The following is a 14,742-nucleotide window of genomic DNA, read 5'->3' on the forward strand; positions in this document are numbered from 1 at the left end:
TGTTTTATAATTACGACTTTTGTTATTTTTGAATGCAACATTTGCCACCACGACCAGGAATGCCAGTCCCAAGCTCTGAAAGTCTTTTACACCTCCGGGTGACAGATGTACCTAAAGTACATCTCTTTTATTTTACTACCGTGATTGGCCTTTGGCAACTCTGAACTTTTGGTAATAACTCTGTGTAATTGAAACCAAGTGCGAGCGAAAGCAATTGGAATTGGATTATCGCTGCTAGTGCTTGTACTTACTTATCTCTGCATGTAACTCTGCGTGTATCTCTGCATATCTCAGTAATAAATATTTGTTTTGCGAACCACGGCATTTTCTATGTTTAACAGCAGAGCGTGGTACCTTCAAAAGTTAGAATTCGCTGATAGTTCCCTAATTGAACCTTCAGTGTAATAATTTATCGTTCGCGTGATTTTGATTTGGTGTATCGTGAATAAAGCTTTTTCCGGAGGTGAAAGGGAAGCTTTTGGTGTAGCACCATTTGACGCTAACAGTCCCAGGGGTAAGAATACTCATTCTTCAAGGAGCATCTCTTTCAGTTGTCAGCTGTTCTCTGGAGAGTAAGATCGTTCTGCCAGGCATCTCGGTATACAGCATCTGACATATTTTCAGTGGGATTTAAATCAGGAAAGCATGCTGGCCAATCCATTCTATGGATATTTTCACTTTCCAGGAGCTCCGCAATAGCATGAATCCTGTGTGGCCGGGCATTGCCCTCCATAAAAACACAGTCGAGATTAATGGCACCCCAGAAAAGACGCACGAGGAGAGAATAATTTAATCCCAGTAATGATCTTAGGTAAGTGAATCTCTCTCCACTGGTATGTTCATCATAATGCCTCCCATACAAGCACGCCAGGACCAACCCATCAGTCTCTTTTTCTGATGTTAGTGGGATGAAAGCATATCTCTATCTCTCTCATTATCAAGAATAGTTGTCAGACTGAAACCGCTCTCACCGATAAAGAGAACGTAACTGCATTGAGGAGGTATCCAGTCTTTGTGTTCTCTAAACCACTGCAAATGGAGCCTCCTAGGGGTTCCTTTCAATGGTAGGCAGCGTTCTGGATAGGTGGACGAATAAGCCACCTTTACAAAGTCGTCTGGCTGCAGTGGGGTACCTGTCCTTCAGTGTCGTGCGCAACTGCTGAGCAGTTTTGTCCACTGTCTGATTTCGATCTCTTTTTGCTTGCAGGACAGTGTATTGGTCATCAGTCTTCTTATTTCCCTTGACCAAGCACCACCAATCTCTCTTACAGCTATACCTGTCATATGGAAGGTTCCCCAAATTAACTACGCCCCTCCTTAAGCTTGCCAATCATTCTACCACGTGCAAAAGGTACCCTGTTTTTTACTTCTAGTCATACTACACGTACAATCCCCTTGTTATTTGTAGAACAACACCTGGAAACACACCATTCTTTCTTGGTTTTAAATTGCGTTGCTCTATGCATGCTGACTCCGTGCATTTTGCGTGCATTGATGTACCCTCTGATGTCATGGTGATATTTGAGTATGAATCGCCTTTCTACTGAGTTGGCTTTTCATTGTACTGATCCCTATTGATAATTTACCTATTGATCCCTATTGAAAAATCCCTATTAATACTTTTCTGTTATCCGGACTGTATAAAAGTATGTATAGAAATATATGTATACATGAATGTGCATTTCTGAATCATTCATTTAGGAATCCGGTGACGATAATGGCCCTTTTCAACTATTTCATAGTTGTACATTGAAAAATGAATTTATTACTTACGTTTTGTATACTAATGTATATTGTCAGATGAAAAATACAAGTATAGGTGCTCTAAAACATAAAGAGAAATGGTAAAATACAAATGTTAACTAACGAACACCTGCCAATAAATGTAACGTGTTTCATTTTTTTTAAAGCGTTAAAGACAGAATATATTTTATTGAGACTAACCCTTCGTAATAACTGAGTAAGACTGCTCGAGGTTTGACTTCATGATATAATATTTTTAGTACTCCGTGCTAAAAAAGCAGCATAATAAAACCGTTACAGATTCATAAACTATCATATGAAACTCAGTAAACTGAGACATTAAAATATATAATATTATCATATTTGCTCTTAAGTGGATTGATGAAAAACCTGACTGTAAAACATATATTAATATATATATATGGATATATTATCTAGTTTTGAATCACTAGTAGATGTTAATGGTACTAATATTTTGGTCTCATATACAAAAAAAATCTCTTTGTAAAAGTTGAGAAAATACATGAAGTGAAAATGAACTGGGCGAAAGCCCATAATGGTAAACGAGAGGGCAATGAGAGGGGCGACATGCTGGCCAAAGAGGCTGCTATCGGTAATGTCGGGGATGCGTTCGATATTCAAGCATAAAAAAGAATTCTTTTGGTAAAAATCAAGGATTTCTATTATGATTACTGAATTTCTATTATGATTACTGGAAAGAAGAATGGAGCATTTTGGGAAAATTGATGAACTTTGAAGTTTCTAAAAATATGAGAATGATATGTGATTTTTATTACAATCAAATAATTACTGGACACAGGCACTTCCAGGCGTACATGAAAAGATTTAATTTGCAAAACAGTAGTGTTTATAGTGCTGAAAGCAATGCACAAAATTTTGTCGAAGATTGTGTATTATTGTGACATGTTACGGAAAAACATGGTAACATAAAGGAATTCTACTTCCGCAATAAAGAGTTTAGATTTGCAAAGGATTTAATGAACTTTATATATGGCAATAGAACAATACTGGGAATTAAGGTTTGATGTTTTTAACTGTATTTCTGTTTTAATCTGCATTTTATTCTTTTAATTGTTTTTAATTGTATTTTTCTTTGTCTGTGTTGGGTGTGCTGCAATAACCATGAAGCTGATTATTATCAGCCAGGACGGTTGCTGCACACTCGTATATTACATTAAAAATATATTTAAATTAAAAATTAAAAAAAGCAGATTTCGAAGGTAACAAATATTACAACAAATAACCAGAATATTCTGATTTTTTAAAATAATTTTTGATACTTACAATCAACTTCGAATTGGAGGCGTCTTTTCTCATTCTCTTGAAAACACCTACTAATATCAAAACTTTTGGCCTCCATCAAGGCAGGATCTTTAATGTTCACATCATAAAAGTGGTGAATCATGCGGAAATTTGTAGGATAATCGCTAGGTTTACCACTCTGCAAATTATCACCTTATTATGTGAATGCATCATATTGTACAAAAACATCTTCTAGTTTAGTAATCAAAGATTGAAAGTTTATTATAACAACTTCAAATTACAAAACAACTTCCGGTTATTTTCTGTTTTTATTGAAGAAATTAGAGACAGACAGCATCATTTCATTCAGTAATAATCATATAACGATATTAAATGTTGATGCAATAAATATATATACAATAGGGAAATATTCCGATGTTTAAAATTCAATTTGTGGCAACAGCAGTTTAATCGTTTTCAAAAGAACATTAATTTTGCTTGGCGAAGTTTGAATTCTTACAATGCATTCTATTTAACCTGCTTTTACGTACTTAATATTAAATTTTACTTCTGTTTTCCTTAACTCCTCATTATTAAGCTCCCGCAGCAAAACCTAACTATGTCTTTATTATTTATGCAGCAAAATCATGAAAGTTTTCCCGACAGAGAGATTTTTATTCTTTACAGATTTATGAGTTATGAATTTTTATAAATTATATATAAATATTAATTATACTGAATAAAAAAATCTTATTATTTTGTAGTCATGGTTCTCATCAAAATGCTTTATTGCTAACTTGCTAATTAACATTTGAAATTCAATACAAATATATATATATATATATATATATATATATATATATATAATAATAAAAAATTTCTGAAAGTTTTCGGATTTTTTATATTACGCCCAAAGGGACTTTTTTGAACGTTTTGTGTGTTACCTTTGTTTATTAAGTATCATGTTCTAAAATTCAACTCAACAGCAATATCTCAAAATAATTTTCAAATGAGCATATCTTTAGAATTTCCTATACAAAATCTCGCGCGCTGAAATTAAAAATGTTTCCCCCTCGCACAGTGTTGCCATTGTTCGTTTTGAAATCGTTGAGTTTTCTAATCAAAAATTCGTTAAAGTGTCACAAAATATGTAATCGATAATGAAACAAATTTCAGATTCCAAATTAGGGCTTCCAGATGCCCATATTCGGTGGAAGATTACGTTATTCAAAATTTGATGGCTCAAGGTTCCGTTGGTTTATCCCAATGTGAGAAACATATATTTATGCAATTATTTAATTTCTTTAAACTTAACACAGGTCTATAATATTTGGCGGCAACAATTTGAAAAATGAACCGACATTTATAGTGAACCAACGTAAAATGCCAAAACGGAATTAATAGTCGTTCAGGGCGAATTGCCCCTTTAGAATAATAAAGCTAAGCGTTTATATTTTAAAGGTCGACCAAAAGAGCGCTTTCGGAGTTTAGCATGGCTTATAAGTACAGATTATCAATAGAGACGGCCCAGGTGGAATAGCGAAACATGTAATAGGATACCTCCTGAATATACATTTAGACTAAAATGGGCATGTTACATATCTTCTGACCACTTAAAAAGTGAAAAGAAAAAAAAAAAAAAGTAACGTACATATATAAAATATTTAAAGTTTTTAATTAGATTATCACGAATTAAACGCATTTTTATATAAATAAAACAGATTAAAAAGTAAAAAATAATACTAAGACTTGAATCTACTGCTTTTAAACAGCTTAGTTTATTAATCCATAGCAGACAGATGAACGGGCTTGAATAAAAAGTGGAAAAAAAAATATAAAATTCTGAAAGCTTTCAGATTTTACACTACGCCCAAAGGGGCGCTTTTTTTAACGTTTTGTGTGTTACCTATATTTATTAAATATCATCTTCTTCGCACTTAAACCATTAAAGTCAGCTCAACAGCAATAATAAAAATAAACGTGTAACTAGTGCCCTCTTTCTTGATATTTCGAAAGCTTTCGACTGTGTATGGCTACAGGGTCTCACATTTAAGTTATTAACTCTGGGTTTTCCAGATTACATCATAAACTTCATTAATTCCTATCTGTACGATACATACTTTGTCGTTCGTTATAAACAAGCTTACTCCACACGCAGAGAAACCCTTGCAGGCTTGCCTCAAGGGAGCTTACTCTCACCCACCTTTTTTTCAATTTATACGAACTACATTCAACACAACCTCCACTACGCTAGCATTATACGCAGATGACATTGCAGTCCTCCACCAAAACGCGTCAATGGCCGCAGTTGTACAAGCATTACAAGAACGCATCCAGGCACTAAAGTCCTGGATGTTGAAGTGGAAAATAAAAACCAAAATGGAAAAATCAGAAGCTGTGTATTTCACTCAAAAAACCAACATGGAAAAATCAGAAGCTGTGTATTTCACTCAAAAAATCAATATTGACTTGAATATAACTCTGAAAATGTATAACCAAATATCCCCTGGACCAAGCAAGTCCTTGGTGTTATTTTAGACCATAAACTCACTTGGCCCCCCCACACGTTACATATATTCTAAATAAATTTCGGGGTACTAAAGCTTTACTCAGCCCCTTAATTTCTAGAAATTCTGGTTTATTTATAGACAATAAAGTTTTGGTGTATAAATCCATTTTGCGTCCCATCATAACATAAACATCATAACATGCGTCCTGTCTGGGGCTATATATGTGATACTCGAATGTTAAAAATACAGCAAATACAAAATGTCACACTTAGACAAATGGCAAATTTCCAATGGTTTATAAGAAATGAGGCAATACATAGGGAATTAAATGTTAATAAAATAAGTGTATGTATTGCAAAAAGTTTTTCAGAAACATCGAAAAAATAAATAATGTATCAATTCCTGTCATGAATAATAATTATGAAGATAGCACAAATAGAAAAAGACCAGGTGCAGGATCGCTCCATTTAAATAGAAAACTTGCACTTATTTTTTCCCTTTAAATATGTAATTAAAGTATCTTCTAGTCTCCTTAAATTTATCAATAGATGTTTAGGCTTCAAATTATCTTGGTCTGAAGTGTCTGGTGTGCAAATATAGAAAAATAACACTTCTCTGATTCTTATGGAACCAATATTTTATTACTTACGATGTTATACATTCTTATTCATAAGATTTATTTACATTTTACATGCACGTAGCATCGCGTGACAAAAACTCGAAGTTTGTTTACTTCGTTCTTCGCGGAGACTAGAAGGTGTTGCCATTCCGGTTTAACTAAATTTCATTAGAAACTTAACGGAACTGAAGCGACACTACACAACCCCTTCCTAGTGATAGCGATTATTATGGAAGATAGTCTTTAAAGTGACTGGGAAACCTCACATGTCTGCCGGTTCTAGTAGTCTTGGTTTTACGATGAGTTTCTGAACTTTCTTCAGTGTTCTTGAGTGCAGGTGTTTCCCCAAGTTCCGCTTTCTTGGAATGGGAGTTTTGAAAAGAAATATCAGAATCTTGCACTAGGAAACATGGCTTTAGTCTGTCTATTGAAACTCTTTTAACTTTTCCTTGGATTTCAATATCGAAGTACTTATCCTTTCTTGCTCTTACAGGATACGGTCCAAGATAGACAGGCTGAAGCGACGAATTATTAATGTTGTTGTATAGGAATACGTGAGAACAGTTGGAAAGATGTTTAGAAACAAAGACTGTTCTATTTCCATGGGTGGTGGTAGAACTTGGCTTCATAGCTCTTATTATTTTCTGAAGGTTTTGAGAAAATTCAGACTGTTTCATATGAGGTACTGTTGAAAAGAATTCACCAGGTAATGCTAAAGAAGTTCCGTATACAAGTTCTGCGGATGAGCAACCTAAGTCTTCCTTGATGGCAGATCTTATGCCTAAAAGAACGAAAGGCAATGCTTCCAGCCATGATTTTGATTCGAGTAGATGACACTTGAGACTTGCTTTTAAAGTTCGGTGTTGTCTTTCGATCAGGCCATTTGCCTGTGGATGGTACGCAGTTGTAGTGTTTGTATGAAAACCAAGATATTTTCCTAAGGCTTGAAAAAGTTGGCTATCAAATTGCCGACCTTGGTCAGATGTTATGCGATTCGGAATTCCAAAGCGTGAAAACCAAGTATAAATCAAAGCTTTAGCAATAGATTCTGCTGATTGATCTTCTAACGGTACCGCTTCGATCCATCGTGTATAACGATCGATGATGGTTAGAAGATATTTGAATCCTTTGCAAGGAGGTAGCGGACCCACCAGATCTATGTTTAAATGCTGGAATCTGTGTGGAGGTACTTTGAATTCTCCCAAAGATGAATGTGTATGTCTGTGAACTTTAGATCTTTGGCAAGATAAACATGTTCTAGTCCATAGTTGGCAGTCTTTATTCATATTGGGCCATATGAAACGTCGTGTTATCAATTTTATCGTGGATCTTATTCCAGGATGAGATAAATTATGGATTGAAGAAAATATTTTCTGCCGAAACTTTGCAGGGATGTATGGTCGATTATAATTTGTAGAAGTATCACAGCAAATTTTCTTGTCGCTGTCCGGTATAGGGATCTGTAGGATTTTTAAGTTTGGGTTGTTTTTTAGTATCTCCAAGTCGTCATATTGACAGTCTACTATAGTTTGTAAGTCTATTGCAGATGGTACAGAAACGGTGTCTATGCGAGAGAGAGCTTCAGCGACGGTATTTTCATGCCCTTGTATGAATCGGATATCGGTTGAGAACTGGCCAATATATGACAGTTGTCTAGCTTGTCGTGGCGAAGCTTTTTCCAAATTTTGTTGGAAGGCAAATGTTAGTGGTTTGTGATCCGTGTATATTGCAAAAGTTCGCCCTTCTAAGATGTATTTGAAATGTTTTACTGCTGTATAGATGGCTAAGAGTTCTCTGTCGTAGGCACTATATTTTTGTTGTACTGATGTCAAATTTCGGGAAAAGAAACTTAAGGGTTGTTTTGCATTATTCACAGTCTGATGTAAAACGGCTCCAATGGCAGTATCGGAAGCATTAGTTGTTAGCGATATTTAGCCTTTTCGGATGGGTGTTTTCGGAAGTTTGTGGCATGAATAAATGCATCTTTTAAGATCTGGAAGGCGTTTCTTGTTTCTGCCGTCCAGGTTATTTCTTTTCTGCAGTTCATTTTAATACCACTGAGCAATGTTGTTAAAGGTTGTTGCAGTTTTGCACAATTTGGTATGAATCTGTGATAAAAATTCACCATACCTAAAAATCGTCTTAAACTAGTAAATGACTTTGGTTCTGGGAAATTTTTGATGGCATCAACTTTCGTTGAGAGAGGTTTAAGTCCTTCAGCTGACACTTCGTATCCCAGGAATGCAAGTTTTGTTTGACCAAATTTACACTTTGCCGCATTAATACGCAGGCCATATTCGTTTAGTCTCTCGAGGACTGCTCGTAGATGTTTTCGGTGAGTTTCTTCATCTGGAGAGGCTATTAGAATGTCATCCAAATAGCAAAACACGAATTCTAGTCCATTCAACACACTGTTCATGAAACGTTGGAACGTTTGGGCCGCATTTCGTAGGCCGAACGTCATGAATGGGAACTCGAATAAGCCAAAGGGAGTGAGAATGGCCGTTTTCGGTATATCTTCTTCGCGAACTGGAATTTGTTGGTACGCTCTAATGAGGTCTATGGATGAGTAAACTCTTTTTCCAGCTAAAATGAAACTGCAATCTGTTAAAAATGGGAGAGGATATCTATCAGGAATCGTGACGTTGTTTAACGCTCGATAGTCTCCACAAGGTCTCCAATCACCTGATTTCTTCATAGCGAGATGTAGTGGGCTCGACCAGTTACTTTTGGATGGCCTGCATAAACCCATTTGGAGCATAAATTCAAACTCCTTTTTAGCCGCATTAAGTTTCTCAGCTGACAGTCTCCTGGCTTTAGCGAAAACAGGTGGACCTCTGGTTTCGATATAATGTTCGATGTTATGATTTTTAACTTTATTATTAACTACATTCAGTTTTAACAAATCCGGAAAATCGTTAATTATACGTTTATATGGATCATTTACGGCGTTTAAAATCGGAATATTATTATTGTTATTTTGAAAACAAGGAGTTCCATTGGTTGTTAAGAATGTAGTACCATCAATCAACTTGCGATTTTTAGAATCTACCAAAAGGTTAAAATTTGCAAGAAAATCCATCCCTATTATCGGTTTGTTTACCTCAGCAATTACAAAAGGCCATGTGAATGATCGTCTGAGTCCAAGATCAAGCTTGAGTAATTTTTGGCCATATGTTTTAATTTTCGTACCATTTGCAGCAAAGAGTTCTAATTTTGAGATGTTTTTTTTTATCTGCAGGTAAGGAAGGAATGACAGAAATTTCTGCCCCAGTATCTATTAAAAATTGGGTAGCCGTTTCTTTGTCGCTGATGAAAAGACCACTCAGCAGCACCCCTTGTCCCTCCGTCGTCAATGAGAGACGGGAGCTGGTTTTCCGGACTATTTGTCTGTGATGTTGATGAGTAGTTGCAGGGTTGTTTACACTTAAATGACTTATCACCGAATTTTTTATGATAGTAACAAATATCACTAGATCTGTTACCACTGTAACTCCTATCTCGTGATTTGGATCGGTTACGACAATAGGGACGACTGCAGCGTTGCTTGTTTAAAGCAGAAACTTGTAAGCTAAGTTCACTAACCTGTTTTTGTAAACTTTCAATCACTTCCGTTTTTACCGTTATGGATGATGCAGCAGCTATTTGGGGAGTAACAGGGTTTAATTCCCAAATCTTATCGGCCATTGTAGCCACTTTTGACAAATCTTCACTACTAACAGATATAATGCTACGCATATTAACGGGTAAACGTTGTAGCCAAAATGTTTTTAGGAAAGTATCTGTTACTTTATCGCCAGCCAAATTACGCTTCTCACACAGTAATTGAGATGGCTTTTTGTCACCCAGTTCTAACTCACTCAGTAATTTTTGGGTTTTTTGAGTCTCTGAATCAGCATATAATGAAATTAGTCTATTTTTAATTGCCTCATATTTATTATCTTGTGGTGGACTTAGCAAAATATCAGATACCTGTGACAAAATATCGGGTTCAATGGAACTTATAACATAATCATATTTTGTTTGATCTGCACTAATTTTTGCATTTCTAAATTGTGCTTCTAGTTGAATAAACCATATTTTAGGATCTGGCTTCCAAAAAGGAGGAACTTTAACGCTTACCTTGGCGACAGATGGAGTTGTTGCTTTAATTTCGGTTTCGTCTTCGTCAGCCATTGTAGAATTCGATCACACCGGGATACACCAGTGAAGTGTCTGGTGTGCAAATATAGAAAAATAACACTTCTCTGACTCCTATGGAACCAATATTTTATTCCTTACGATGTTATAGATTCTTATTCATAAGATTTATTTACATTTTACATGCACGTAGCATCGCGTGACAAAAACTCGAAGTTTGTTTACTTCGTTCTTCGCGGAGACTAGAAGGTGTTGCCATTCCGGTTTAACTAAATTTCATTAGAAACTTAACGGAACTGAAGCGACACTACATGGTCCTTGATCTTTTTACGCGAAAAATTTATTTTCTTAACTTAATTTTATGTTTTGTAGCTCTGTAATTTCAGCTAAAGTCATGCAGTTTAAATAAACTCGCCCCCCCCCCCACCAATGCCTGATTTGCTAGGAATTAGTGCTTTCTTTCCTGGTCGCTCATTAGATAATGCACTTCTAAACCAGTTAGCTCCACCCTATGGACTTTTTCGGACGATTTTCCATTTGTTACTCTCGTTCCATCTGTTACTGAGGCCAAGCTGTGCACTGGCACATCATTGCCATAGTATTGATTTTTATTAGACGGACTTTATTAACAGAGTAATTCCTAGATATATATACGAAGACTTATTCATCGCCTGTAATGAGATTTTACCCTCAGCTTGGTTTTTCACATACGTCATGTATAAGAAAAGTTATGCGATGTTGCTACGCGGTTAAACGCAAGATGAGGAGCCCCCCCAGGAGCCTGACCAAACGTGATATGCACATAAGTCTTCAACAGCAATATCTCAAAATAATTTTTAAATGAGCATATCTTTAGAATTTCCGATACATAGTTTCGCACTCTGAAGATATAAATGTTTTTTTTTTTCTTTTTTCTTTTTTCTTTTTTTTTTTTTTCCGTTTAGTGTTGCCATTGCTCGATTTTAAATCTTTGAGTTTGTTAATAAAAAATTCGATAAAGTTTTACATAATATGAAAACAAAACATACTCCAAATTCCAAATTTAGGCTTCCAGACGCCCATATTCGGGTGCAGGATTACGTTATTCAAAATTTGATGGCTTTAGGTACTGATGTTTTATCACAGTGCCAGAAAAATACATTCATTTATGCTGATTCTTCTTTATTTTATTTCTTTAAATACAATACAGGGCTCTAATATTTGGTGGCAACAATTTGAAAAATGAACCAACATTTCAAAGTAAAATGCCAAAACGAAATTAATAGTCTTTCTGGCAGATTGCCCCTTTGGACTAAAAACGCATTTACAGTGTTACACATTTACTGCGTTTAATGTGAATAAACGTAAAATCATAGTTCGCGACGTAGCCCTTCTGGGATAATAGTAATATGCTTTCATAGTGGCTATTGCCACCAATGCAAGAACTGTTGTTCATAACGCGAATAATATATTCTAGGTAGAATTGGCTCACTAAGAGAAAAATAAATGCGGGTGTATGAAACAATGTGCACTTTTAGACACAAGATATGCTAATTTAACAGTGGTGGGAAATTTATCTAATGATTCATTGAAACTGATACTTTTGCCAGTGAATTTGAATTTGTCTTATATAGTCTTGAACAATCTAAAGTCTTATATTTGTGCGAAGAAATTTGAGCTGTCATACAGTGGCTGGTCAAAAGCTCGAAAAGTCTTAGGTGGCCGGAGGCCACAAGTTTCGAGTTCCTGGGCCGAAGAACATTAAAGTTCCAAAAAAATCCCAGTAGAACATTTTAGTTTTTTTTACATCCCAGTAGAAGTGTTTTTTACATCATAAAGAACCTAAGTTGTGTCTATTTATTATGATTCTACTGTGATTACATGCATTTTCAAGCATGATTACATGTATTTTCCCGAGGATTATGAAAAATAAAATTGAATTAGATATCCATTTTGTTTAAATGTACCAGAAATTTTGTATCGTAAAGTCAAAAAAAAAAAAAAAAAAAAAAAAAAAAAAAATCCTGTAATCGAACTCTAACTGAAGAATTCAAAAATAACACACCTGTTCACTTTGGCTGAACCCCTCCCCCCAAAAAAAATAAAGGCATTTAAAATAAAGCTATTAAATTTTTTATTGCCTTTTTGCACAATGTATTTGTGTGAACAAGAATTTTCGGTACTTTTCCGTTTTGCCGGCGCAAAAGATAAAGTCGCCAATAATCGTACAACTGATGCCAAACGCAATATCTTCTCTGGTAACATTTTATTCCTCATTTTCAAAACACGTCGCAGCCATTTTTTTTACCAGATTGATTGTTTTTTCAATACGGGCATAAAATTACATAGAATATTTACAAAGATAATTAAATTTTATGCCGTAAGACCATTCGCAGTAATTAAATCAATTAGAATGCAATCACACCGCTCACCCGAAGGCGAAAGTATAGAAAACGCAAAGTCAAGCGTTAAATTGATCCATTCTAATGAGAATGCACTAGCGAAGTAAAGCACTGCGGTTTTACATAATTTCTGAGTAAGCTATTCGTACGAATTGTAATAATTCTTGCATTTAAACTTGTATTCCAAATTAATATTTAACTTGAAATTAATGTACTATATAATTACTGAGATAATTATATTTTTGTAAAGCAGTTTACGTGAGATGAGAACACTTGAGGTCATGTGATACGAACCGGCGAATCAGGATGTTGAACCATGATAGCATAGTAAATTCTTAAATTAATATTTTTTACAAATTTATTGTCTTTATTTATTGGATTTTTACAAAATTTTAAACCCTATTAAAATGTGTATGCCTTCAAAATACAAATTTCTTAGAACTAACATTTGTTAATATTTTTTATGTGTATAACTGTATGTTGTCGCCAATAAAGTCTGGTTGGCGAGATTTGCGTCGACGAAACGGAAAAGTACCGAATTTTCTTTCATGTTGTATTTGAAAAATAAACACAGAACAAAACTCAAAGTGGATCCTAATTTACGGTTAAAATTGAGTAAAACATAAAGAAATTAATCTCTCTTAAGCAGGCTCAAATTTCCTCTAAATTTTAGAATTAAAGAATTATAACTTAAACTTTGATAATTAAAATGGTAACTAATTTTTAATCTAATATTTTTTTGTGTGTGCATATTTAATATAAATAGCCAACAGGTTGTGCAAATGGGCAAAATATGTTTTTTTTTTTTTTAAATATTTCTACTCAGTAAAAAAAAATCATTATAAAATGCAATGGTTGTACTAAAAGTTTTTAAAATTTTTGTTTAGATGGCACGTGTTAGTCAAAAAGGTTGAGAATCGCTATCCATACCTTATGGATAAAGAATAAAGAAATAAGAGTAAGAAAGACCGATTTTGATCTCTTAGCCAACTTTTTTATCCCCTTTTGATAATTTATTTACATTATTTTATGTATATGTTATTTTACTTTTTTGTGTACAAAAATATTTTAACAATTAATAATTAATAAAAGAAAACTAAGTATCTGTCTAGCTTTCTTTTTAGGTTTGCGGCAATTTCCTTACGTTAATTTAGGTATGTTACTTTGTTTTTTAGAGGAGATGCTGTTTTATTTTAAAGCGGTAAAAAAGATTTTTATGTGATAATCTTCTTACGACTAATAAGTAACAACATTATATGAAAATAATCTTGTTAGGAAAATATTTTTTCTGATGCGATAATATCTATGCGACGTATAACAAGATATAAGACATGAATATTTTTTACAAGTTATTACTAATAAATTTTTACCTCTAGGATTTTTATTTGAGCTGAAACCAGCCCAAATTCTCCATTTCTGAATACAACTTTATCGTCCTAAAGAAAGAATAAAAATAATTATAAATTTTATAAAATTAATTATAATTTTTTATCATTTTTCTAAGAGTCATTAAAATTCATACATTTATAGTACTTCAATAAATAATTTGACATTCTGTCCTAATACCCATAATCTTGAAATTTCAGTATGCTGAAAATTCTGTTAATTAAAATATAATCCGTCACTAATCCCCTATGGTCCCAACTTGACATATAATCAAAAGATTTCTTTAGTCAGCGAATTAAATTTTCTGGAGTCTTAACCACGCTAAAAAAAAAATCTTTGTTTTGCTTTTAATGATTCAGATTCTAACCTCATGAAACTTCGACTTTAAAAGAGAAACTGAGTTGTCAGTTGTTTCTCTTCCAATTTTCCATCAATAGATGGCGTTAGGTATTTCTTTTTCTACCAAATTTGAAGAATTTTTTGCGTATGATCTCTTTCTGGTTTTGATCTCTTTTTGGTTCACATTATTCTGAATCTTATTATTAAGGAAAGTGCACGAACTCAATTAATACACAAAAAAATGCGAAATGTTTCAGATTTTAAATTACGTCCAAAGGGGCGTTTTTTAACATTTTGTGTGTTACCTTTCTTTATTAAATATCACGTTCCTCGCACTTAAACCATAAGATCCAGTGCAACA

At 34.1% G+C, this 14,742-nt stretch overlaps 1 protein-coding gene across 1 annotated transcript in view; it reads right to left on the reverse strand.

Annotated features, from left to right (window-relative positions):
- Positions 1–14,742, reverse strand: part of LOC118198977 (uncharacterized) — a 121,369-nt gene that overhangs the window by 26,041 nt on the left and 80,586 nt on the right. Inside the window, exons 9-10 of the mRNA XM_035370757.2 lie at positions 14,027–14,092; positions 3,049–3,205 (exon numbers count right to left, since the gene is read on the reverse strand). Coding sequence (XP_035226648.1) covers positions 3,049–3,205; positions 14,027–14,092 — 223 coding nt within the window. The remainder of the gene's footprint in view (positions 1–3,048; positions 3,206–14,026; positions 14,093–14,742) is intronic.

The sequence above is a fragment of the Stegodyphus dumicola genome, chromosome 12 (assembly GCF_044657685.1).
Source record: "Stegodyphus dumicola isolate Sdum_Otavi_A_Nest chromosome 12, ASM4465768v1".
NCBI lineage: Eukaryota > Metazoa > Arthropoda > Arachnida > Araneae > Eresidae > Stegodyphus > Stegodyphus dumicola.